At 36.5% G+C, this 26,934-nt stretch overlaps 2 protein-coding genes and 1 pseudogene across 5 annotated transcripts in view; 1 reads left to right on the top strand and 2 right to left on the bottom strand.

Moving 5' to 3' along the window:
• LOC100944012 overlaps nucleotides 1–13,125 on the bottom strand; it is a 23,851-nt pseudogene extending 10,726 nt beyond the window's left edge.
• A 1,920-nt stretch (nucleotides 13,126–15,045) lies between these two features.
• On the bottom strand, nucleotides 15,046–17,973 carry JRKL (JRK like). The gene has a single exon (XM_003780780.3). The coding sequence runs from the start codon at nucleotides 17,391–17,393 to the stop codon at nucleotides 15,819–15,821; it is 1,575 nt and encodes a 524-aa protein (XP_003780828.1). The 5' UTR covers nucleotides 17,394–17,973; the 3' UTR covers nucleotides 15,046–15,818.
• Nucleotides 17,974–18,593: 620 nt separating this feature from the next.
• The window catches only part of CCDC82 (coiled-coil domain containing 82), a 41,534-nt gene continuing 33,193 nt past the window's right edge, over nucleotides 18,594–26,934 (top strand). For 3 of the 4 annotated variants that reach the window (XM_003780779.3, XM_023511324.1, XM_023511325.1), the window contains exons 1-2: nucleotides 22,777–23,664; nucleotides 24,145–24,337. In XM_003780779.3, the coding sequence (XP_003780827.1) occupies nucleotides 22,915–23,664; nucleotides 24,145–24,337 (943 nt within the window). In that variant the 5' untranslated portion in view covers nucleotides 22,777–22,914. Of the gene's footprint in view, nucleotides 18,636–22,776; nucleotides 23,665–24,144; nucleotides 24,338–26,934 lie in introns of those variants that run through there. The other variant, XM_023511320.1, reaches the window with a different exon arrangement.

The following is a 26,934-nucleotide window of genomic DNA, read 5'->3' as shown; positions in this document are numbered from 1 at the left end:
AAAAAAAAAAAAAAAAGAAAGAAACTAAGCAAATAAATTTTGAACTTAAACATCACCATACAACAATTGAATTTAACAGATATTTACAGAACATTTCATCCTAACAAAATTGAATACGCATTCTGCTCATCAGCCCCGAAATATCCTCCAAAATTTATCACATCTTAGGTCACAAGTCTAACCATCTAATCTCAGCAAACTTAAAAATTATTCCTTGAATTATCTTGGATCATCACAGAATAAAATTTGAACTAACTAATAAGAGGAATCTGCATACTCATACAAAGACATGGAAACTAAATAATCTTATGCTGAAAGATAGCTGGGTCATAGATGAAATTAGGAAGGAAATCACTAAATTTTTGGAATAAAACATTAATGAAGACATGACTTATCAGAACCTGTGGGACACTGCAAAGGCAATTCTAAGAGGGAAATTTATAGTGTTGCAAGCCTTCCTCAAGAGGACAGAAAGAGAGGAAGTCAACAACTTAATGGGACATCTCAAGCAATTGGAACAGGAAGAACATTCCAACCCCAAACCCAGCAGAAGAAAAGAAATAACCAAAATTAGAGCAGAATTAAATGAAATAAAAAACAAAAGAATTATTCAAAAGATCAATGAATCAAAAAGTTGGTTTTTTTAAAAGTTTAACAAAATTTATAAACCTTTGGCTAACCTAACCAGAAATAGAAAATTAAAATCCCTAATATCATCAATCAGAAAGGACAAAGGCAAAATAACAACAGACTCCTCAGAAATTCAAAAAATCCTTAATGAATACTACAAAAATCTCTATTTTCAGAAATATGAAAATCTGAAGGTAACTGACCAATACTTGGAAGCACACCACCTTCCTAGACTTAGCCAGAAAGAATTGGAAATGTTGAACACCCCTATATCAAGTAATGAAAAAGCATCAATGATACAAAATCTCCCCAAAATGAAGAGTCTGGGACCAGATGGCTTCACATCAGAATTCTACCAAACCTTTAAAGGGGAACTAGTACCTGTATTACTCAACCTTTCTAAAACATAGAAAAAGAAGGACTACTGCCCAACACATTCTATGAAACAAATATCACCCTGATCCTCAAACCAGGAAAAGACCCAACAAAAAAAGAAAATTATAGACCAATATCTTTAATGAATATACATGCAAAAATATACAATAAGATCCTAGCAAGCAGAATCCAAAAACACATCAAACAAATTATCTATCATGACCAAGTGGGTTTTATCCCAGGGTCTCAAGGCTAGTACAATATACATAAATCTACAAATATTATACATCACATAAACAAAATAAAAAACAAAGACCATATGATTCAGTTGATGCAGAAAAAGCTTTTGATAATATCCATCATCCTTTTATGATCAGAACACTTAAGAAAATAGGTATAGAAGGAACATTTCTTAAACTGATAGAGGCCATCTACAGCAAACCCACAGCCAATATCATATTGAATGGAGTAAAATTGAAAACATTTCCACTCACGTCAGGAACCAGGCAAGGCTGCCCATTGTCTCTACTGCTTTTTAACATTGTAATGGAAGTCTTAGCCATCACAATCAGGCAAGAGAAAGTGATCAAGTGTATCCAAATAGGATCAGAGGAGATCAATCTTTCATTCTTCACAAATATGATTATATATCTGGAAAACCCCAGGGACTCAACTACAAAACTCTTTGAAGTGATCAAGGAATACAGTAGCATCTCAGGCTACAAAATCAATACTCACAAATCAGTAGCTTTTATATGTACCAACAATATTCAAGCTGAACAAACAATCAAGGACTCTATTCCTTTTTACAGTAGTGCCAAAGAAGATGAAATATTTGGGAGTTTACCTAACAAAGGATATGAAAGATCTCTATAAAGAGAACTATGAAACTCTGAGGGAAGAAATGGCATAACATGTTAACAAATGAAAAAACATACCACGCTCATGGCTGGGAAAATCAACATTGTTAAAATGACCATACTACCCAAAGCAATCTACAGATTTAATTCAATCCCTATTAAAACACTACTGTTATACTTTAAAGATCTGGAAAAATTAGTACTTCGTTTTATATGGAAACAGAAAAAAACTGTGAATAGCCAAGACATTACTCAGTAATAAAAACAAATCAGGAGGAATCACACTACCAGACCTCAGACTATACCATAACCCTATAGTGATCAAAACAGCATGGTACTGGCACAAAAATAGCGAGGTAGATGTATGGAACAGAATAGAGAACCAATAGATGAACCCAGACACTTATTGTCATTTGATCTTTGACAAGCCTATGAAAAATATAAATCATGGGAAAGATTCCCTATTTAACAAATGATGCTGGGTGAATTGGCTGGCGACTTGTAGAAGACTGAACCTGGACCCACACCTGACACTATTAACAAAAATTGACTCTCACTGGATAAAAGATTTAAACCTAAGACATGAAACTATACAGATTCTTGGAGAGAGTGAAGGGGAAACTCGAAGAAATTGGCCTGGGAGAGAATACTTTATGAGGAGGACCCCCTGGGCAATTGAAGCAACACCAAAACACATTACTGGGATCTGAGCAGACTAAAAAGCTTCTAAGGATATAGTAAGTAAAGAAAGCAGAAAGCCCTCAGAATGGGAGAGGATATTTGCAGGTTATGTTTCTGACAAGGTTTGATAACCAGAATCCACAGAGAATTCAAACTTATTAATAAGAAAAGAACAAGTGATCCCATTTCATTGTGGGCAATGGACTTGAACAGAAGCTTCTCTGAAGACAGGTGCATGGACTATAGACACCTGAAAAAATGCTCATCATCATTAATCATCAGAGAAATGCAAAGCAAAAACATTTTATCATCTAACTCCAGTAAAAGTAGCCCACATAACAAAATCCCAAAACTACAGATGTTGGTGTGGATGTGAAGAAAAGGGAACACTTCTGCGCTGCTGATAGGAATGCAACCTAATACGTTCCTTTTGGAAAGTAGTTTGGAGAACACTCAGGGATCTAAAAGTAGACCTGCCATTTGACCTGGCAATTCCTCTACTAGGTGTATATCCAAAAGATCAAAAATCACTTTACAACAAAGATATTTGCACCAGATTGTTTGTTGCAGCTCAATTCATAATTGCCAAGTCATGGAAGTAGCCCAAGTGCCCATTGACCCATGAATGGAGTAATAAATTGTGATATATGTATATCATGGAATATCATGCAGCCTTAAAAAAGATGGAGACTTTACCTCTTTTATGTTTACATGGATGGAACTGGATACTAACTTTTCTTCTTAGTAAAGTTTCTCAAGAATGGAAGAATAAGTATCCAATGTACTCAGTACTATTATGAAACCAATTTATAATCATTCACACTTTCATAAGAAACATAAATCACAACGATAGCCCAAGATAAATAAGAGAAGAGGAGGCAGATGGGAGAGGAGGGGGTAGATTCGACGGAAGGAGGGTATACAGTGGGACTATTCCTATGGTTCATATTGCAAAGATACATGTCAAATCTATTAAGAATAGAGTATAAATGTCTTAACAAAATAATTAAGTGAAGGCTATATTAACTAGTTTGATGCAAGCATTCCTAATTGTAAATAAAATCAGCACATTGTGCCCCATAAAGGCATCAGTGTATACATGATCTATGTGTTTATGACTTAATAAAAAAAAATAGAAACACTAACCTAGCTGGGCATTGTGGTGGGCTCCTGGAGTCACAGCTACTCCAGAGGCTGAGACAGGAGGATGGCTGGACCCAGGAGTTTGAGGTTGCTGTGAGCTAGACTGATGCAACAGCAGAGTGAGACTGTCTCAAAAAACAAGAAAGATTTTATATCCAGGAACTGATTCTTTTATGTTCCTCTGCTTATTGGTTAGTTTTCTTCAAGAAAGACTTGAACATTTCTGTCAGATTTATTCCTAAGTATTTTCTATCTAATTAAAAAAATTATAAAGACCTCAATCCTATATTAATTTTGACATATGATCTTTTATGTCCTTTAGTTACAGATTCTTTTACTGGTTTGTAAGGATGTGGAAATTAAAAACTGTTGTTCATCAAAACACTGAATATTTGAGCTGATGAAATGGTATTATAGATTGTTTTCTTCCATGGTTTCTGAATTATTTTTATTTTATATTTACATTAAAATATATTTAAGCTATGAATGAGGGACCTATCTAATTAAGACAGAGAACCTGCACACTTTTCATTTATACCCTCAGTTTAGTACAAGTCAGTCTAGGCACTTACATTCCCGAAGATTTTGTTAGTGTGTTTTTTGAGTGTTTCTCTACTTCCTTGTCTAGAATGTAAACATCTGGTGGTGGCTGGGGCTGCATCTTATATTCCTTACTTTAATGTCCTATTTACACAGTTTTGGCACATCAAAACCCTGAGTGACAAATCATGGATTGATTACAAATACAACTTCATATGCTAAAAAATCAAATCAATAATAAAAATGTCAAACTATATAAAACAGAGAATACACCTGCATCCTAAAAGGTATTTTAAGAGCCTTTACCCCACATATATCCAGAAGCGTCTCAGTTGTAGAGAGAGAATTTTACCAAAGAAAGTATTGTGCTTCCTGGTGGCAGTGGTCCTCATTTTTTGTTATATTGTCAAGGGCAGGAAAGTAACAACAGAGATTTTCATTTTAAAAAGAGAAACTCCAGGCAACAGATTTTACGAAGGTTAATAGAAATGTGGATTATATCTTGATTCTTGCTCCGAGTCGAGTAAAGGTGGACACTGACCAGAAAACTTTTAAGCAATTGCACCTGCTGCTTGTTAAAGCTTCTATTAAAGTAGTTTAGCATTAACGAAAAAGTGAGCTGAGAATTTGTACATTCGATTTTCTACCACGCTCCCATGTACCCACAATCAAATTAGATAGATTTTTACCCAGAACTCCAAATTATTAAAAGCAAAGTCAATATTCTGAAATACCACAAGGTGGAGATGTTACACCATTTAAAATGTCTCCCTTGCCCTACGAACCACACACCTTTTTTTATTAAAGATGCTTAAAATCCTCCAGAGGCCTTAACTTGGCCTTTCTTTGTGAAAAATTAAGATTTTAGATCATCTAAGTTTTGATTCTGAAGTTAGAATCAAAATCATCTATTAAAAAAGATAACAAGGATATCCACTTTAAAATGTGTTAGTGAGTCTATCTCTGTTGTCCTGTGGCCTCTGAGGATTGTCTTTATGGCGTGGGTGCATGCGTGTGTTTTATAACCCTTGCGTTTGTTACCCTGTCTCTCCCTTCACCAGCATGTTTGCCTCCTAGGGAAGATTCTGTGGGTCTTTGTAATTGCCTCTGCCATTAAACTGGCCTCGTCCACAATTACAACCCTAGCACCAAATAAATGGGTGTGTTCACATTTGTTTGACTTGGGAATATGTGTGTGCTCACATTCATCTTGTGAGCATGTGAGTGTGTTCACATTTATAGGTCTTGTGAACATGTGAGCGTGCTCACATTTGTCCGCCTGTGAATATGTGAGCGTGCTCACATTTATAGGTCTTGTGAACATGTGAGTGCTCACATTTGTCTGCCTTGTAAACATGTGAGCGTGCTCACATTTGTATGTCTTGTGAACATGTGAGCGTGCTCACATTTGTATGTCTTGTGAACATGTGAGCGTGCTCACATTTGTCTGCCTTGTGAACATGTGAGTGCTCACATTTGTCTGCCTTGTGAACATGTGAGCGTGCTCACATTTGTATGTCTTGTGAACATGTGAGCGTGCTCACATTTGTAGGTCTTGTGAACATGTGAATGTGTCATCCTTTCTGGTCCTATTCTTCCTTATCTCTTGTTTTTCAATTAAAAAAAATCTTAACCCTGCAAAGTTAAATCCTCAAAAAATATTTTTCCCCTTCTTTTTCTCTTCATAATATTCACTAAAGGGGTGATTTTTAAAAACTAACTATTATTGAACTGAATTAGGAAATGAGAAATCGTTTTATTTATTTTATGTGTTTCTTAGTGTGCATGTTTATTATTAATTCCTCTGGATGCCTTGTACGTGATGTTATAGGGGCTCCTTACTTTTTTATGTGTACCCTTAACACTGACTTAAGTAGAAGGATAAGTCTTCTTTTTATCTATTATGTCAGTCAGAAATCATTGTTTGCAAGGGAAAATTTAAATTGGCTTTCTCCACAATTTACTTTTTTATGAGAATTTGGTTACCTATTCTTCTAATTCTTATACCCTTATTTAATGTAGAGTTAAATTGCCTAATCACTCTATCAAATTTGTGAGATAATAAAGTATCTTCCTTTAAAAAATACTTATAGCCAAGTTTGGGGCTCACGCCTGTAATCAGAGCACTTTGAGAGGCCAAGGAAGTAGGACAGTAGTTCGAGACCAGCTAGGCAACATAGGAGGATCCGATTTCATCCTCCTACTCTGGAGGTTGAGGCTGGAAAATGACTTGAACCCAAGCTGACAGGGCCATCGTAAGCTGTAATCATGCCACTGCACTCCAGCCTGGCCACTGTTACCACTGGCCTAGGTGACAGAGTGAGACTCCATCTCTAAATAAATAGATAAATAAATATTTTTAAGAAAGGAACCACATCCCCTCACTTCTACCTAACATCCTAGCTGATGAAATAAAACATTGAGTAGAAAGAAATAAAACTGCCTGGGTGGCTCCTGTGGCTCAAAGGAGTAGGGCACCGGCTCCATATACCAGAGGTGGCGGATTCAAACCTGGACCCGGCCAAAAACTGCAGAAGAAAAAAGAAATAAAACTGTTTTTGTTCATGAATGACATGATTTTTCAAGAAGAAAATTCTAAAGGATCAACACACATATAAAAAAAAACCTACAGTAACTAATAAGTGATTATAGGCGGCAGGATATGAGGTAACATACAAAAGTCAATTACTTTCCTACATATCAACAGCAAACAACTGGAATCTCAATCTAGAAACACAGTATCATTGTGCACCAAGACAGGGAGAGAGAAGAAAAAAAAATACTTAGGCATGTGTATACACCTAACAAATCATGTACAAATCTATATGAGAACTACAAAAGTCTGATGAAATAAATCAAAGATCTAAATAGCTGTAGATAGATTCCATGTTCATGGATAGGAAGCCCTAATTGTTTTCAAGGAACTAGTTCTTCTCAACTTAATCTATAATATCAATAATATTTCAGTCAAAATCTCAACAAGTTATTTTAAGAGTATCAACAAACTGTTTCTAAATTTTAGTGTTTTTTGTTTGTTTGTTTAGAGACGGAGTTTCACTTTGTTGCCCTCAGTAGTGCTGTAGTGTCATAGCTCACAGCAACCTCCAACTTTTGGGCTCACACGATTCTCAGCCTCCCAAGAAGCTGGGGACATAGATGCCACCACAACACCGGGCTATTTTTAGAGATGGGGTCTGGCTCTAGCTCACACTGGTCTCGAACCTGTGAGCTCAAGGCAATCCACCCACCTCAGCCTCCCAGAGTGCTAGGATTACAGGTGTGAGCCACTGTGCCTGGCCTGATTCTAAATTTTATATGAAAAGAAAATAGGCCCAGGATAGTTAGCACAAGACTCAGGTGGAAGAATTAAGTCAGAGAACTGATAACATTTTACTCTAAGATATTCTCTAGAACTATAATAAAACAGTGTGATATTAGCAAAAGACTAAACAAATAGATCAATGGAACAGAAAAGAGAAAGAACCACACATATATGGTCAACTAATTTTTGACAAAGAAGCAAAAGTGAGTCAATAGAGAAAACAGGGTCTTTTCAACAAATGGGGCTGAAACAACTGGACATCCACATGCAAGAGAATATTAATCTAGTCATAGACTTTATACCCTTCACAAAACTAACTCAAAATGAGTTCATAGACCTAATTGTAAAATGTAAAACTACCAAAATTCTAGAATATAGCAAAAAATCAAAGTCACCCTGAGTTTAGTAATGACATTTTCAGTAAAACACCAAAACTACAGTTTTCTTCCTCTTCCACTTATTTCTCCATGTATATGATGCCCTTGAGTCCTTTAATACTGATTAATATAAAAACTAACATTACTTCATGACAGTGTTATACATGTATTTAATACTTTTAGCAATCCTTATCTTAAATAAGAATAAATTCTTATTTTCATTTTAGAGATAATGAGATTCAGAGAAATTTAGAGACTCACCCAAGATCACATGGCTAGGACTTCTGATATTAAGATAAATTGTTGAGAGAGCAGATATTCTCATATCAATCACATAAATTAAAAAAATTTACTTTTTAAAAAATCAAACATAACCATCTTCAAAATAGGTAGGTACTCTTTTGGAAGACTATAACTCAGTGATTTTCAACCAGTGTGCTGTGTATACACTGGTATACCATAATCTTAGGTGTGCTGTGAAAATTTTTAACAATTAAAATTATTTTAATTAAATAATTAAATTAGTTTTGAAAGGAGTTCAAAGCACGGTAATTATATTCTTTTTAAAATTTTTTTGGTCAACATAATTTAAGTGTGCTGTGAGTTTTTTTTTTAAGGTTGAAATACACTACCATAAACTGTGTACGAGCAAACTATGTTCTGTATGTGAAGTGGTGAAAGCTGGGAGCAGAAACAAGATTCCAAGCACTCACACCCATCTTCCAGGCTAAGCACAAGAAAAAGAATGACGTCCATCTTCAGTTAGGAGCAGAATTTGGTATTAATCATTAGGGTAATGCCCCTCATAGCCAGTAAAACGTCAGGAGGAATGAGAAGCACCCAAGCTTAGAAGACCAGCTCCTGAGCTTCCCGTCTGGCAAGATGTAAGATCCATTTCTTATTTTATCAGTGGCTCCAGATGTTCTGGACTTCCTACAATATGTGCTGCATAAGTGGAGGTCATAGTATTTCTGGGTATCTCAACTGCAGTGAGAAGTGCACAATCACAAATCACGAAATGTTAAAATGCCAACTTCATGAAGACTATACCCTTAAGACATGGTAGGAAAGGGTAAGGAATAACAGGGAATTCAGAAAAGAACTCTGAAATATGTAAAATTAACACAACCAAGTAGAGTAAGGTTATTATATAGTTATTATATTAATTATATACATAAACTAATAAGTACTTACGAAAAAGAACTATTTAGAAAATCTCAAAATGAGCTATGCTCATAGGTCTTCTGCCTCCAACTTCCTAGTTCTTTCCTCCAAGAGCACAGTTTCAACACACACACACACACACACACACACACATTTTTGTCAGTCTGTGCTGCTACCGCAGAAGACCTAAGACTGTGTAATTTATAAAAAAGAGAGTCTATTTCCTCACAATTCTGGAGTCTGGGAAATCAACATCTGGCAAGGGCCCTTTGGCTGCATCATGTGGCAGAAGGTGGCAGGAGAAGAGCGTGGTCAGTCCTGAAAGCACTTTTTATAACGGCATTAATCCATTCATGACATGGTGCTCTCATGGCCTAACCACTTCTTAAAGGCCCCACCTCCCAATACTATTAGATTGTCAATTCAATTTCAACATAAATTTTGGAAAGGATAAATATTCAAATCATTTTATTTATGTAGTATTAACTTCATGGTCCTTCAAAGAAACCCATTCTTTTCTTCTACTCTGAACAACTGGCAAATTTGTAATCTTGTGGCATCCAACTTCTAAAAACATACACCAGTCACCCTAAACCGATTCAATCAGATCCTCTGAGAGTCGTATTCATGAACTTTTTTTCTTCTTAGACAGTCTCACTGTTGGCCTAGGTAGAGTGCCAGCGGCACCATTCCTCACTGTAACCTCAAACTCTTTGCCTTAAGCATCCTCTTGGCCTCAGCCTCCGGAGTAGCTGGAACTATAGGGGCCCACTATACCCAGCTAGTTTTTGTACTTTTAGTAGAGATATAGTCTCCCTCTTGCTCAGCCTGGCCTGGCATTCCTGAGCTCAAGTGATCTTCCTGCCTCAGCCTCCCAGAGTGCTAGGATTATAGGCATGAGCCACCATGCCTGACCTGATATTCTTTATAAAAGCTCCTCAGGTGATTCTATGAGAATAACTGCTTTATTTTTGTTTCAGAAAGGGCTAATAATTCACCAAATTTGTTCTTTGTTCCTTCTCCTTCCATTTATACAAGACTGCTACTGCCTAGACACTTCAGCTCATGCCCACCCTCACCCCAGAGACAGGGCCAGGTGATTAGTTCTCACAGATAGAATTAGTTCTCATGAAAGAATGTGTAAATGTGTATGGCTTTGGAGAGATGGAAGCTAAAAAACAAGTGTGCATCCTTCATCCTGTTTTCCCACCTGCTAATTGGATGCAGAGAATTCTAAGGGTTTAGCAGACAGAAAAATCACAAGGTAGAAGAAGGCTGGGTCCGAGAATCACATGAAGAAAATGGATGCTTATACCATGTCTTATTTTTTTTTCCTTCTAAGAGATTAAAAAAAAAACATGATTATGTTCAGCCTCTGAAATTGAGAGGTTTCATCAGCTAAAGTTATTCAAGTCAATACCCTGAGTACGGCGTTGCTGTGAAAATACCTCAAATATGTGGCATTAGATTAGTGAGCAGGAAATAGGCATTGAGGAAACAACTAGCTGATGCTGGAAAGATGGAACAGTGGTTAACATGTTTTCTTAATATAAGATATACTACTTTCAATAACTTGGAAAACAGACCAAGTGTCTACAAGCTTGTAGTTCTCATTTAGGGACTACTTTCCCTCTTGGGGGACATTTAGCAATATCTGGGGACATTTTTTGTCATAACCAGAGTAGGGAGGAGGTGGTAGGTAGAGGCGAGGGATGTTTCTAAAAACCCTGCAATGCATAGTATACACCTGCCAAATGATGCTGAGGTTATGAGGCCCTGCTCTAGAGGAAGTGGCTGGAGAGAACTAGAAAATTAACGTGACTTGTTCCTTGCTGTGGTTAACCATTATAACAAAAAAAATGAGTTCAGAGAATAGTCGACTAAATGCAGAAATAAAAGGGCTTAAGGACAACCCAGAAAGTTAGGAGGTTCTGTAGGTTTCAAAAACAGTTTCGACTAGACTGTGAACAGTAGAAAGGAAATAAGACTGACAAAGCAAAGCCCTAACAAGACTTCTCAGTTGGCTCGGTGCCTGTAGCTCAAGTGGTTAAGGCTCCAGCCACATACACCTAACGTGGTGGGTTCGAATCCAGCCCGGGCCCACCAAACAACAATGATGGCTACAACCAAAAAATTGCTGGGCGTTGTGTCGGGCACCTGTGGTCCCAGCTACTTGGGAGGCTGAGATAGGAGACTCACTTGAGCCCAGGAGTTGGAGGTTGCTGTGAGCTGTGATGCCACGGCACTCTATCCAGGGGGACAGCTTGAGGCTCTGTCTCAAAAAAAAAAAAGACTTCTCAGTTAAACATTCATCTCCACAGCTAAGAGCAGATTAAGGGTTTTACTTTCCCAACTACATTTATCTTTTAACATGGTCTATTGAACATTGAACCAATGTCTATGAAAAAATCCTGAAAACTATAAAGCACCAGGAAAATATGAGTTCTTTTTTTTTTTTTTTTTTGAGCCTTAAGCTGTCCCCTTGGGTAGAGTGCCATGGCTTCACTGCTCACAGCAACCTCCAACTCCTGGGCTCAAGCGAGTCTCCTGCCTCAGCCAATATGAGTTATTTTCAAGGCCAACTCAATCTTTACCACTTCAACTCTTCATATCAGAACTATTATACCTACTTATGTCACTCATATTACATTCCTTCAGCATGTAGTACTTAATTCACACTGTTTCCTCTTTGTACTTTAGTAGATCTCTTGAATGCAGATAGTCTTCGGCATGTATCCCATACATGGCCTAGAGCCTGCCTTACAAGTGTATAATTAATGTTAAAATACGTATTTACTGAGTATGTATTACTTTACAAAGCATTGATCCCATGGTCCTTGATCTCTAGATGCTCATGTTCCAGTATTAAGAGACACAACCGTGAAAATGACTTCACAATATGACAATTTTCATAGAATCTGAGGCGCTACAGATAATCATTTTCACATTAGGCGTCAGTGGGAAAGCAACTGCTACCTTTTGGACATCCTTCCACCTCAGCTTCTACTTGCACAAAAGTGCATACAACTAGTTATTGTGGAAAGTTGCTGTTGCCTTATATAGGGAAAAAAAGATAGATAGCACTTTTAAAGACAATAGTCAGTCTTAAGTTTGAATAATAATCTTTTTAGGATTTTAGGGGTTTAAACATAAGAAATTAAATTTTAGACTGGAGTAGCCACAAAGGGACCAAAAAAAGAAACCGCTACAGCTGCCCATCAGAAGGAACGGCTAGAAGAGCATATGTATGCCAGGCAAAGCTACATAAGAAGCGACATAGACAGGAAAATAATTACTTATCTTGCTACTTAAGACCAAAGTAGCTTAGTTTTACATAGGCAGCAGTTAAATAATTATTTGAAATCTTTGGCCCATGTAGGTGGCTCTGACATGAGTAAAATGCTAATGGAAAGTTCACTATACATGGGAAGCAAACTAACAATTGAAATTTCACTTCCAGACTTAAATCTTGCTTCTCAATTGAAGATATAAAGCATGGGTCCAGACAGGATGTCTGGATCACACGCAGGTAATGGAAGTGGATCAAGTCATTCAGAAGCAGTAAAAATCAAGACCACCACAAAGCTTAAAATGCAGAGTGTATGCAGCATAGAAGCGAGTAAAGGAACAGATAAGCCAAATCAATCTTGATGGTTTCTTTACATACATTATGTTGGCTGTTTTACACGAGCATACAATTGAACCAGATGGTTGTTTTTATAAAAAAAAATTATGTTGTTTTCTACCTTGATTGCAAGATGCTCAAGGACAAGAACTTCTTCCCCAACTTTTATATGCGACAGTCTTAGGTATATAGTAAAGCTCAAAAATTTTTTTTGATTCACTGTATTTAAGCAAGACAAAGAATTCCACTCTCCACACTACTATACCCCCAGCACCTGAAGCAGAAATTTCCAGAAAAAGCAACTTTCTAATTTCTCCCTCTGGTAAATCTACTCACAGAATTCTTGGCTATTTTAAGTGTAAGAAACATGACGTTGTTCCGCTGGTTAAGTATCTTGTGTAAAAGCATATCGATAAGAAAAATCCTGGAAAGACAGGTAAGAGAACACGAGCCTATGAATCTTTTAATGGAGAAATATACCAAACACAGTCTCCAATGAAGCACTGATGAATAGGAATTGAGAGCTAAGGATTAATGACTTTGGGGACAGACTATAACCAAACAGCTTTTGGCACTGTCTGCTACAACTACTGACCAAGTGCATTTAACTTGGCACTGACTTTTTAAACATTCCATAGGTGAGAAAGAGTAAAGGTAGAGATCTCATCTAAGGCTGAGAAGCCACAAACTAATAAGCCCACGAGTAGGATGCTGAAATGGACAAAAGCACAAAACACACTTCATTGCAGGCCACATTTCCTTTTTTTTTTCTTACCCTCTAAAGTTCCCACAACCAATATTTGAACTGCCACTCTTTTCCCCATATGGTCTCATTTAGAGGCTTATTTTTTTCTTCTTTTGATCTCTATATAGCATTGAGTGTGTACATGCTCCTATGCTTTTGGTTGTAGTAGTTTCCACTATCTTTGGCCTAGCAAGACTTCCATGTTGGTACTCTGCTGTGCCAACTCTTCAATTTTCTTTGAGACTGCCTCTTAAGAGAAATGTCTGCATGAACTGTTCAATTTCTCAATGCTGGGTTTTAAACTGTTGAAGTGAGAAAGGATTCTGAGCATGGCCAACTGGAAATTACAAAACAGATAATTCAAGTCAAATACCTGGACTTAAACTCTTAACTATAGCAATTAAGAGTATTTTTGCAATTGTATTTAGCAATTAAGAGTATTTTTGCCTAATTCATAATTAGAAGATTAAATGACATAGGAACACTGCTTAGAATACAAAATATCTTTCAGTAATTGACAGCTTTTATAATTAAGAATGGAAGAGTCCAAAATAGAACTGCTAACCTACCAGTGTTGGCAGATTTCAGAGAAAAGTAAAGAGCTTTTCACACCTCTCACCAGCTAGAGAAAAAGTCACAAGATTCACACCCAAGGCCACAAAACAGTGAACCTTTTTTACTAGATAAAAGTTTAAAACCACACAGCTTTGAACAGTAATGTTAATTTTACCACTAGGTGGCAATGATACAGCTGCATTTTCACTGACGTGATTAATTTTACAACAGTGAGAATTTCCAAGCTTCTTAGTACATATTTTTACATTAGAAAAATTCTTCTATATACAGTTTAATTTATAGCAGGATGTGTAATTATCTGATTCAATATGTATATTAACTTCTGATGCTTTTCCCCCACTCTACAATGACACAATTTATGCAATAAACACAATTTTTAAACACCTTTATCACAAGTCTTATGAAAAATCTAGACATATATCTATATATCTCATGAAGATAACAGAATTTATGGAAAGCTAAAAATCCTTTAAAGTTAATTCTAAAAAAGGCACAATAAAATGTTAAGTATTTCAATGAAAAAGTTAAACCTTTTAAAAATGTAAATAATGATTCTAATTATTTTTCTTAATTTTAGGCCAAAATATGAAATGTTATTTAAACATTTTGCCTATAAATTACAAATTAATCAATATTAATATATGCAGTCTCTTCCATAAACACTCAGTTTATTAAGAAATGTATCAAAATTCGGACAGATTAAATTTTAGAATAATTAATACCTTTTTATAAATGTCAAAATAACAACAGTGAAATTCCTCAGTGTCTGGCACTTTCCATAATTATTTCTGCTTTCTTCATAAAATAGGATACAAACATAATAACATTCAAAATAATAAAATCTTCATTGTTTTCATTCCTTATTTTCTTTTCAAATACAAGGGCTAGGTATAATAAATTTTTCAAATTACAGATAACATTTCCAAGCATGCAGTAAAAAACTAACATGAAAACTAAAAATACCCCCCAAACCCAAAAAAACTTATTACATTTCAAATTCCCACATGTAATATTACATAACCTATAATTACATGAATAAATAATGAATCTATATTGTTATTCAATTCATAACATAATTTAAAAAGCAAATTAAAATAAGCCTTTTTATTTCCTGTCCCTCTAAATTTCCCAATTTTTAATTCCATTTCCTACAAATGAATTGATCACAATGTTCCTTTTATATATCAGCTTTCCAATAGTTTGTCGCTCATTCAGCAATCATTTCCTTTATTTATTTCATTTCCAGAATAATTTTCTCCTCTTTGAACCCACACAAGTATGTTTCTAAATTATTTTTCTAATTCATAGATTATTGCCCCATCATTACTGAATTTCATTTTTTAATTTATATCATTCTGACATCTAACAATATAGATCTTTCTTATCCTGTCAGCTTATACAAATATACAGAACAATCATTTAAGATGGTTAGCATAAGAAAAAGATTACTATGACAGCCCTCATAAATCAAGCAAGAGATTTTGGGAAAGTGCTCAATCTGGTAACTTCAACATTTGCTAGAAAACATAAGGAATGCCACTGCTATAAAATGAGTAATTGCAGATTTACAAATTGAATACATGGGTACACATAAATTATATCTATGTGGACTCAGCTTCTGATCAGCTGCACAAAGGGACAAAAGACACAGATGATGAAAACATAATCCTAAAACCCTTCAGATTAATTTTTTTATCTATTTCATAGGATGTGTGAAAAGGAAGTAGAGAAAATTAAGCCATATTGCAATCACTAGGACAATGATAAAACTGAAATGCCATTATTGACTTGAGTTTGTCATCTTCTGTTTATTTCTGATGGTAGCTCTAAGTTTACGTATTACCAGTCTGTCAGGTAGAATCATATCACCTTGTTGTTCTAGATAATCTAGTAAATTTTCAGTCCATTGGAGAGCAGCTGCATGATTAATATGTTTCTCTGGAATCAGTTCTATTTCCTCCTCCTCATTTTCACTGGATTCATCTGTCTGGCCTTGTGCTCTTCTAATGATTTCGCTGTCAGTTAACACTTCATAGCCTGGTTCAGTACTGTCTACTTCAAGCCATTTTTCAATGTTCTCAGTAGTAACATTTTCTAATCCTTTGGTGTGTTGTAAAATGGTGGCCACAGTAGCAACTGAAATATCTTCTTCATCAAAGTCCAAGCTTTCTTTCTCTTCTATTATAGGGAGAATCTTCTTCCATGCTCTGCTAATAGTAACTGGTTTTACTAAGTTCCATGCCACTGCTATTTCATAAAGTGCATCCAAGAGAGTTAACTTCTTCCAGAATGATTTCAAGTCATTACCTTCTTCCAAGTTATTCTGAAGAAGACCTGCACGATAGTTTCTCTTCATCATTGCTATGACTCCCTGATCCGAGGGCTGAATCAATGAAGCCACATTAGGTGGCAAATATTTAGCAAATATTTGTCCATCATCTGACCTCAAGACATTTTCATTTGGATGTGTTGGTGAATTATCCAACAAGAGCACAGCCTTTTCTTGCAAACCTTTGGATCTTAAGTACTCCCGAACTTGTGGCACAAAAATCTTATCAAACCATTGCCGGAAAATGGAAAGATCCATCCATGCACCTTTTTGGCTGAAATAAGACACCGGCAGGTTTAAGGTATCAGTTGACTTAAAGGAGCGAGGTTTCTTTGCTTTCCCCACAACACAAAGTTTAAGTTTGTGTAAACCTGTCGCATTGGCACAACACATGACAGTGACTCTTTCTTCAATTAATTTGTACCCAGGGACAGTGCATTTACCTTTGAGTAATGAAGTCCTAGAAGGTAGACATTTCCAAAAGAGCCCAGTTTCATCTGCATTGTAGATTTGTTCAGGCTGTAAATTCTCTTGTTCAATAAAATCTCGAAAATTTTTACAAAAATCTTCCACAGCAGTCTCATCTCCATTTAATCTTTCATTTCTAATATTAATCTCTCGAATGCTATGTCGCTGCTTAAAACGGGTTAACCAACCAGCAGAGGGGTTAAAATCACCATCCATACCCAAAGCATAAAAGAAGAACTCTGCTCTTTTAGCACAAATTGGTCCAGATATGGGATTCCCTTTGGCTCTTTGCTGGTTGAACCACTCCAACATAGCTCTATCCAGTTCCTCATACATGGATGGCTTCATAGATTTCCTCTTGGCCAGAAGACTTGTGGAATCAGAACTGCTTGCATAAGTTATAATTTTTTCCTTATTTTTTCTTATATCTCGAACTGTTGTTTCACCAATTCCATAAATCACTGCCAGTTGTTTAGAAGAACCTCCATCCTCAAGTTTCTTTATTATGTCAAGCTTATCTTTAATAGTCAACACCACACGCTTCCGTTTCCCTGACATAGTGAGGCTCTGGGACTTAACCCACACTCTAGCAATTCACAAAATCTTTTCTCTTACGTACTTACTTTAACAAGAGTCTTACACAGTCTTTCAACCTTACCAGCAAGTTTGTGGCTCTAACTCCCTCCCAGAATGGGCTTGGCTGGCAAAATGATTGCAGAGCAAGGTGGAAGAGGAGGAAGTTTGAAAGAACAGGCCTTTAACTTACACGGGCAGTGGAGGAGGCCCCAAGTCACCGCGGATAATCCGGATTACAGACATGTGTTTTGTTACCCCAGTCACCGCGAGGAAGACTATAACCCCCTCTGGCCACAAACCTCCCGCACGCCCCGATCACGGGTACGCGCCGGCCACTAACCCTGCCACACCTCAAAGTTACGGCGAAGAGCGGAAGAGTCCGGGAGTCAGGGACCGGCCCCCCCCAGGGGAACGGTTACGTTTGAGTCCTTCGCCAGCAGCTAGGCCCGCCCGGCAGCCCCACTTCCTCACGAGAAGTTCAGCTTGGACAGTCCTCCCCCGCGCCGGGCCCTTCTTCCCACCTCGGCAACCACCAGAACCCCGGGCTGCTCGCTCCCTGACTACCGCGCCGCAGCCGCTCCTCCCCTAGCCACGCTCCCGGAAGACGTTCCCTCCCGCCTCCTGGTCCCGCCCTCGCCCGGCCCAGAGGCGGGACTTCCCCTGGTCCCCGGAAGGGGGAGGAGCGACGCCTGCCTGGAGCTGGCGCCCTGGGCGGAGGCGGAGGCGGAGGCAGAGGCGGCGGAGCTTTGAAAGGTGAGAGCGCGAGGGCGGTGCGGGGCTGGCTCTCGGCGGGAACTCGCTCCTGCTACTGCCCGAAGCGGTTTATTAGAGAGGCGGGAAAGCCGCGCCTCCTGGCGGGCCGAGAGAAAGTCCCCGCGGGCGCTTTCGGAGCGGGCTGAGCGGCGCCCCGCGGCCTTCCTCTGCTGACCCTCCTCCCGCACCGAGCTGAGGTGGGCGCGGCGCCTCTCTTTTCCGCTCTCGTGAGGTGCTCGGAATTGTTGCTCCGAGCTTGTCGCTCATTTCTGGCCTTTCCAGACCCATGTTTATTTTCTGCGTGCAAAACCCTTCGGGGGCCTGAGGGCTTCTGTTGCCCTGCGCACGTCATGGCGGGGCTCTGTTAGAGGGTCCGGTTTCCTAGCTACCGTGCCCTCCCTCCTGGAGACCGAGGGACGGCGGGGACCGGCTGCGGGCTGCGCCGAGCGCTGCGTCCCGCCTAAGAATCAGGTTTGTAATTGAAAATCGCCCTCTCGGGTGTTAACTCCCAAGAGGATCTGTCCCTCCGTCTGCCTCTCATCCCTACAGGATTGGGCGAACCACCTTGGTTATTACAGATTTTAATGAATAACATAGTTGTTTCGGATGACAACCTGGCAGGAATCGCTTTGTGAAATTGTGGCGTATTGGACCATGATTCTAAGTGGGAGAGATTGGCTTCCCTTTCTTTCTTAACTATTTCTGTGATGTTGTGCTGTCCTCTTTTCCAGCCAATGTAAGGACTATAACTAATTACGGCAGTATAAGAACTTATTCAGCATCGTATATGATAGCTCTCAAGTCGTGTACTATGCTGGCTTGTTTCTGGTGCCCCCAGTAACTTCATCAGATTGTGAGCTCCTTGGGAGCAGAGACTGTGTTGTTTACTTCGTCTAGTAACACCCGCCCCTGGCCTTTTGGTAGACATTCAATAGCTATTTGTTTGGTTTATTAAGTTTCTCTGTCCAACTTGCCATATAAAAGAAAACATCAAGGAGGGGTGATAATCTATAAATAGGAATGCATCCCTTCTTGTGGAATTTCAAATAATGGCCCAGAGAGCCACTGCCTAAGAGTGTCAACTGCTCCTGCATTCCTTATACAGGCAAGTAGGTGATTTCTAAGTTGAATCTTTTCCCGAGTATGAATTCACTTCAGAGTTTAGAAAAAGGATATTTCTTTAGATGAGAAACTCAAATTTCATCATCAAAGTACCTTTTGGATATGGAGTTACTGTGTTAGAGAAAAAACAATATGGATTATTTTTTGGCAGACAGCATAGATGTGTATGTGTTTCTTAAATAATTATTAACTACGAAGTACAAAGTAATAGTATTGATCGTCTTCATTAACTTATTTAATGCTTTCTGTTTGGAGTGTCTTTGTTTTTCTCTTTTTCCTAAAGGTAAGGTATCATTACAGAAGCTTGATAAAATTCTCATTTTGAGAAACTGAGTGTATATTCAACATATAATGAAGTTACATCCATTTGCATGGATTCTTTTTTGACTGAATTCTAAAGACCAAGAGATGTCTAAACCATCAAACTAGCTTTTCCTTCTCATTTCTCTTCCCACCTTCACTCACTTTGATCCTGTGTCGTCATTCTTCCCTCCCCAGCTGATGTAGTAAAGACATCCACAATTAAAAAGAGGAGCCAACCACCATTCAAATTATCTTTTTGTTTTCAATAACAGAAATTTTTTGCCTTTTTGACATTAATGGCAATTTTGAAATATAGGAAAGACTGGCAATTGGCCAAATGAAAATTGATTTATTTTATTTAAATAAATTTGCCTCCTCAAGCATCAAATCCTGCAGTTTCCAAAAATAAATATTTTTCTTATCAGACTTTCTTTGAAATTTTTACCTTTAAGCTCATTGGGGAACTCCCTTATATTTTGTGGTCAGTTTCATCAATAAGATGGTAGAGGGAAGTCTGCAAATTTTCATCTCTTTTGCATATTCTTTTCTTGCTTATTGGAAAAATAATTTCCAGAAGTATCTGGCCTAACTCATGTGCCCTAAAATTCAGTTGCATAGTAAATAAAGCATGCTTGTAAACTCTAAAGCATTTCAATGGTTGTTTTCTGAAACTAAGATTTAGCATGATTGAGAGATTCATAATGACTTTTTAAAGGCTTAATCTTTACTACTTGTGCAAATATGATATTGGCAGCAGTCATTGTATAGCACTGGACGGGGAATCAGGAGACCTGGTTTCTAATCCCTGCTGTCACTAACAAGCTGTGTGATCTTAGGTAAGTCATTTAAACTCTATGTCCTTAGCTTTGATATTTACAAATCTCCTGAGATCCTTGTCAGGATTTAAAAATAAATACGAAAATGTACTGAAAAATTGTAAGGGTATCTTTAATAGCTTAACTGTTTGTAGTCATGGGTCTCTTTACTAGTGTGGCATCCTCAATCTTTTCTACCAGTGTCATAGAAGTAACCAGTTTATATAATAAATAAATGTCTTTTAGGCATGTTACAGTTTTGTAATATAATCATCTGTGTGTATATAAATATGCTTTGGGGTACTAATAAAAATCATCTATTGTTCTTATTTGCTTTATTGTATCTACTGCAAACATTTGTCATTTTTTTCATAAATTGTTTTCATTATTTCTCCCAACTTAGGTTTGCTAGAAAGCTTTACTTTCTTATTACAGTGTAATGCATTTGCACATGTGCACAATTAGCTTATACAAATTGATATATGTTTAAAAATATTTATTTGTACTATGTTGTTTCAAAACATAAATTGCCTAGTTTATCTTTTGCTTAACCAAAAAAACAGTAATTGTTTAAAATCTGAAAGTGGGTGGACAAGTAATATAAAATATACAAAATCATACTTTGAAGAGCAGTATAAGGATTCTTAAAAAGGGTAATTTTGACCACGTGCAATTTTCATTTGCTGATTTTAATGTCAGCCTGTATAAGATACAACCCAAGTGTAATTTTAAATAACTATTTAAGCTGTTGGCTAGAATATGTTAGATTGCTATTACATTACTGATTCTATCTTGTAGTAGTTATTATCATTAAAAATTATACTTAAGCCTACACTGTAAAAACAAGTTCTGATATATAATCTTAGCAGCCCCTGTTGTTCTGATTTTATGTGAGGTGTTGCCATTATAGAAGCAGTCTTATTGCCTTGTAAACTCTACGGAATTTATACAGTCAAATGAGTGGTATCTTCTCCTACTCTGACGCTAAAAAAAAAAAGTGATCATCTTAGAAAGCTATAAATTTGGTCTAGTAATGTTGCCATTGATCAAAAGAAAATGGTATTGTGTTTTTGGAATTACTTTCAGAATTTACAGCACATTTTGGAATATTTTTAATGATAGTTAATTTTCATCTTATGAAATTGAAATTCCTTTTTGGAAACTGCTAACAATCTTTTATAACTGAGACAGGTGAATTAAATGGATGTTGAAGCTACTTTTGGGGATAAAAAGTGAAGTGTGATTATGTTCATATTTTTATTTTTCTGATACTTTGTTTTATTAAAAAACAACTCCAAGAACATTCTGTGCTGTGGTGGATATGCTGGAATAATCAGCTTCATGAGGTGATTTCTTTGAAGGAAATAGAGCTCATTTCCATATGTAAGCTCTTACATATGTGTTATGAGGTCAGTCTCATTACATTGTGATCATATTTCTATTCCCTAGCAACCACAGAAGTACATATGCATTGCTGATTTACTGTTTTTCTGGTTATCTTACCTGTCGCTAATTGTTCTTTTAATATATGCTTGTGATAATTTTAATGGAATTCACCCTTTTCTAAATTAGAAACTGATGGCTTTTGTTTTCCTTCTCAATGCCATGACACTTTATTTTTTTCACCTGACTACATTATTGGATTGTTAGTAAGTTTTCCATTGGATTATATTGTACCTTGAACTTTAACAATGGCTTATTATAAAGCTATTACCATTTTACTGGAGAATAGAGAGGCTACAATCTTAGTGGACAGGTTATCTCTCAATTTTGCACTGTCTTTTGTTCTGTCTCTTACTACTTTTTTACTTTCCTCGTTGTGAATTGATTGATCCTATATAACTCCACCTCCAAGATAAATCATCATGGTAATCCCATCCTACTTTTTCACCCTGTATCCTTTTTTTCAGAATACAGTTTTTTCATACATTTTTATTCACCCTCATTTCCTGAGCACATACCATGTTCTTTCTCAGTGGTAAAGTTTAGCCCTTACCATTCTTGCCTTCTCCAAATCCCTTTTTCTTTCATTATTTCTGTTAAAGTATAACCAGTCCTTCAGAATTGTATCAGATCACATCTTCATGTGAAGCACTTGCCTCTGATCTTCCTACATCTTTACACATTGATCACAGTTATTCTTATCTCCTATTTGGTACTAAATGAATATTACCATGAATTTTTCTTAATTATTACATGTGTGTATGTTTTAGTTCTGCATATAGATAATAATCTTCTGAGGGGCAAGCTTATTTCTTTCTTGTGTATTCCTTTCAGCACAACATATAGTATAATTCAGAATAGATGCTCCTATAATTATTTCATAGATGCTCAGTAAACTATTTGTTGAATTACTGTTCTGCCATCTTCACTCAGATATTTCATGTGATTTGTGAACCATTTAATAAAGTCAAATAAATGTAATTTGTTCCATATATGCATTCATTGCTGTAATCTGGTTATCATTGTTATATTCCTAATGACTTTATTTTGTAGAAGCTTAAGTGAAAATGGTACATGTTAGAAGACATGAAACAAGGAAAAATTCTAAAACTCAAGTGCCTGAGCAGAAATCTCGAGTTGATTGGAGGCGAACTAAAAGAAATAGTATCTCACAGTTATTAGATAGTGATGAAGAGCTTGAGAGTGATGAAGATCTGGAGAGTGAAGAGCTTGAGACTGATGAAGAGCTTGAGAGTGATGAAAGTGTTGATAATAATGAAGGCTTTGATAATGAAGAACTTGGTGGTAACAAGGGGCTTGTTAGTAATAAAGCACCAGAAAATAAAAGAGAGTTTAAATTAAGTAAAGTTGAAAGTGAAGGGAATGACAGTAAGGATCTCATTAACTCTGGCAACAGTTCAACATATGAAGAAGAAATGAACAAAGCAAGACATAAGAATGTTGATTTACCAGATCAGGAAAAACATCCAAGTCAAGAGAATACTGATCTCAGCACACACACTGGCCAAATAATAGAGGAGGATTTAGAAGAAGAACACATCAAGCGAGGGAAAAGAAAAAGGATCTCTTCTGTGATGTATGACAGCGATGAGAGTGATGACAGTGATATCCTGGTTAGAAAAGTAGGTGTGAAGCGTCCACGTCGAGTGGTTGAAGATGAATGCTCTTCAGTGGAAATGGAGCAAAATAACCCTGAGAAAACATTAGCTGCACGAAAGCGAGAACAGCTCCAGAAGCTGAAAGAACTCTCAAAACAAAGATCTCGTCAGAGACGCAATAGTGGTAGAGATTTTGAGGTGTGTTATATTTTGTTGGCTTTGTTATTGCTTTTAAAAATTTTTGCTTAAAGTATTTATTTTTTTTTCTAAAAATCAAAGTGCTGAGTCTTTTCTGTTTCTCACTAATACTAGATTTTTAAATCAAGTATCCTTGAACATGTTTGATTACACTATTGGATCTAATATATTGTTTTATCATGAGCCTCAGTCCATCAGCCTTTTTTTAAATTGAAAGACTGTTGTTTTGGATGGTCTTTCTTGTTTTCAACTTCTTTCGATCTTAATGTCCATTTTAAACATTTTATGTTGCTTACCAAAGGTATATTGTCTTCTTCCTGATTTTAAAAGTTCAACATTTAACATAACAAAATTCTTATACTTTTAACCTTAAAATATAATTTCTATGGATCATTTTTTTGCTTTCAGATTTTAATGTCATGTTTATACTGACCATTCTAGAGGCACAATTTACTGAAACATTTATTTTAATTTAATTAGGACTCTGAAAAGGAATCTTGCCCAAGTGGTGATGATGAAGAGGACGATGATTATGAATATGATGAAGATGGAGATGATTATATTATTGATGACTTTGTAGTGCAAGATGAGGAAGGTGATGGAGAGAATAAAAACCAACAAGGAGAAAAGTTAACTACATCACAACTGAAATTAGTAAAACAGAATTCCCTTTGTAAGTTAAATATGAAGAAAATGTTTTATAACTTGTTCTTATTATATCAAGTAAAATCAGTTTTTTAATATCATTGCTTAGGAACTATGGTTTCATTTTCAGAATAACTGTGCTTTACCCAGATAGGTATCTGGAAAAAGGAGGAGTATTTTATTTTATTTCTTTTTTTGAGACAGAGTCTCGAGCTGTCACTCTGGGTAGAGTGCTGTGCTATCACAGCTCACAGCAACCTCAAACTCTTGGGCTTGTGATTCTCTTGCCTCAGCCTCCCAAGTAATTGGGACTATAGGCACCTGCCACACCGCCTGGCTAATTTTTTGTTGTAGTTGTCATTGTTGTTTTTAGCAGGCCCGGGCCAGGTTTGAACTCATCAGCTTCTGTGTATGTGGCCGACGTCTTACCCACTGAGCTACAGGCACTGCCAGGGAGGAGTGTTTTAAATAGTATTTTCAAAATAATTGTGAATATTCTCATTTGATACGACTTCAAAATTTGGCAAGTGATACTTTGGTTAAGCTTAGTTGTAATATGCAATCTGAAACCATACGAATGAACTTTTAGTATTCACATTGCAATCCATTGGTGTGTCTTGCAGTTTAAATGGATCTTTTTTAACCTTGAGTGATTTTGTGATATAATGCATTGGTCACTGGGAAAATATTGGTTCACTGGGTTATGTAGATCCTCCAAATATGGACATATTTCATTATATAATTTTTTTAAAAACCACATTCATTAATATCCATACCAATCTCATCAGACTATTTCTACAGTATTGGGACAGGCACACTTTCTTCTTTTTTGGGAAAATGTCTGACAGATGCCCAGGTCTGAACAACTAGAGTTTGGCAGTCTTTCTTTCAGATAAAAATGGTGTTTCATGATAAATGAGGCTTTGCCCCAACTCAAACAGTTGCATAAGTGTTTTTTCTTCAGAACAACTGTAAGTGTTTTATGCATTCTTCCCTTCTCATTCATAGAATACTGAAAGGATATATATTTAAGGTATAAGATTTAATAAAATAGTTTTTGACACTTCATTAAGGACATTTTTAAGTGAAAATGCCTTTTTAAGTGAGTACAGAGTAGTTTTGAGATAGTGATTGCTGATAGCTTTGTGCTGTTGCCATGATTCATGGTAAGGGGCCAGATGCTTCACCTACTTTTGCTTTTATACCATCAGCAAAAACATTATCACAGTGAAAAGAACAAGTAAATAATATTCTTATTTTGCTGCGACATTACAGATCCATTTAAATAGACTTGGGGACTTCTGGAAGTCTGCAGATAAACACTTTGAGAACCAGGTTTTATTGGGTCTTTTAAAGCTTCATTTGAACAATGAAATATATCAAAGATAAGAAATTAGAATCTTTATATTTTTACATAACTAATGAGTATATAAATAACAGTACCTGAAAATACAGGATATATTTAAGTATGTATTATTATTCTGATTCTTATAATTGTACGTAATTTCAAAGATTGCTTTTACAACTCTGTTGTTTAATACCTCTTGTAGCCACAGGCCATGGTACATTTTTAATGTTTTCTTCAAGATTGCATTTTTTCAAAATATTTTATAAAAGGTCATATTTACTAAAATTAAGTGACACATGGCTTGATTTAGATCTCATGATTTGTATTAAAATAGATTGATGTATGACTCAAATTGCAATAAATTTAGCAGTTATACAGATGCCAGTTAGTCATCTGTATGCTTCAAATTAATGACTATTTTCCTTATATTTATAGGCACTGGCTTACCTGAATATTTTAATCACAGGGACAGTTAAATGGGAGGCATCTTGTCATTCTGTACTGTATACCTAGAATGTGATAGAACATTTGCTAAGAAATACCCATTATACCCATTCGTACCTACTCCTGCTAATTAATGGAAATGAAAGTCTAGCAAATGGGAACTACAACTTCCTTCTCTATCTTATGTTTACTTTTGTTTTTTTAAACAAAGTTTTGGATTTACAGAAATACGGAGTGGTAATTACGGAGAGTTCACATATACCCCCTTACAAAGTTTCCTCTATTTCTAACCTCTTGCATTAATTTGGTACCACTGTTATAATTGATGAGCCAGTATTAATACCTTATTATTAATTGTAGTTCACAGTTCACATTGGGGTTCATTTTTTTTGTTCTACCTTTTGTGGGCTTTGATATGTATAATGACATGTATCCACCATTACAGTATGATACAGAATAGTTTCGCTGTCTTAAAATCCCCTGTGCTTTCTCATTCGCCCTTTCTCCCTCTCCTCATCCCCTGGTGGCCACTGATCATTCTGCTGTGTCTGCAGTTTTGCCCTTGCCAGTTTGTCATGAAGTTGGCATCACACAGCATTTAGCATTTCACGCTGGCTTCTTTCACTTACCAATATGCATTTAGGCTTTCTCCATATCTAAGTATGCTTGATAGTACATTTCTTTCTATCACTGAATAATACTTCACATGGGGATATACCACAGTTGTGTTTAACCATTCGCCTGTTGAAAAACTTGGTTGTTTTCTAGTTTTAGCAATTATGAGTAAAGCTTCTATAAACATTCATGTTTAGGTTTTTTTTTTTTTTTTTTTT

This window comes from Otolemur garnettii, unplaced genomic scaffold (genome assembly GCF_000181295.1).
Source record: "Otolemur garnettii isolate 467f Iridium unplaced genomic scaffold, OtoGar3 scaffold00001, whole genome shotgun sequence".
Classification (NCBI taxonomy): domain Eukaryota; kingdom Metazoa; phylum Chordata; class Mammalia; order Primates; family Galagidae; genus Otolemur; species Otolemur garnettii.
This window is presented reverse-complemented; position numbering and strand designations above follow the sequence as displayed.

Coding starts and splice junctions, on each gene's coding strand:
- JRKL (XM_003780780.3), bottom strand. CDS start 17,393: ATGTCAGGGAAACGGAAGCGTGTGGTGTTGACTATTAAAGATAAGCTT.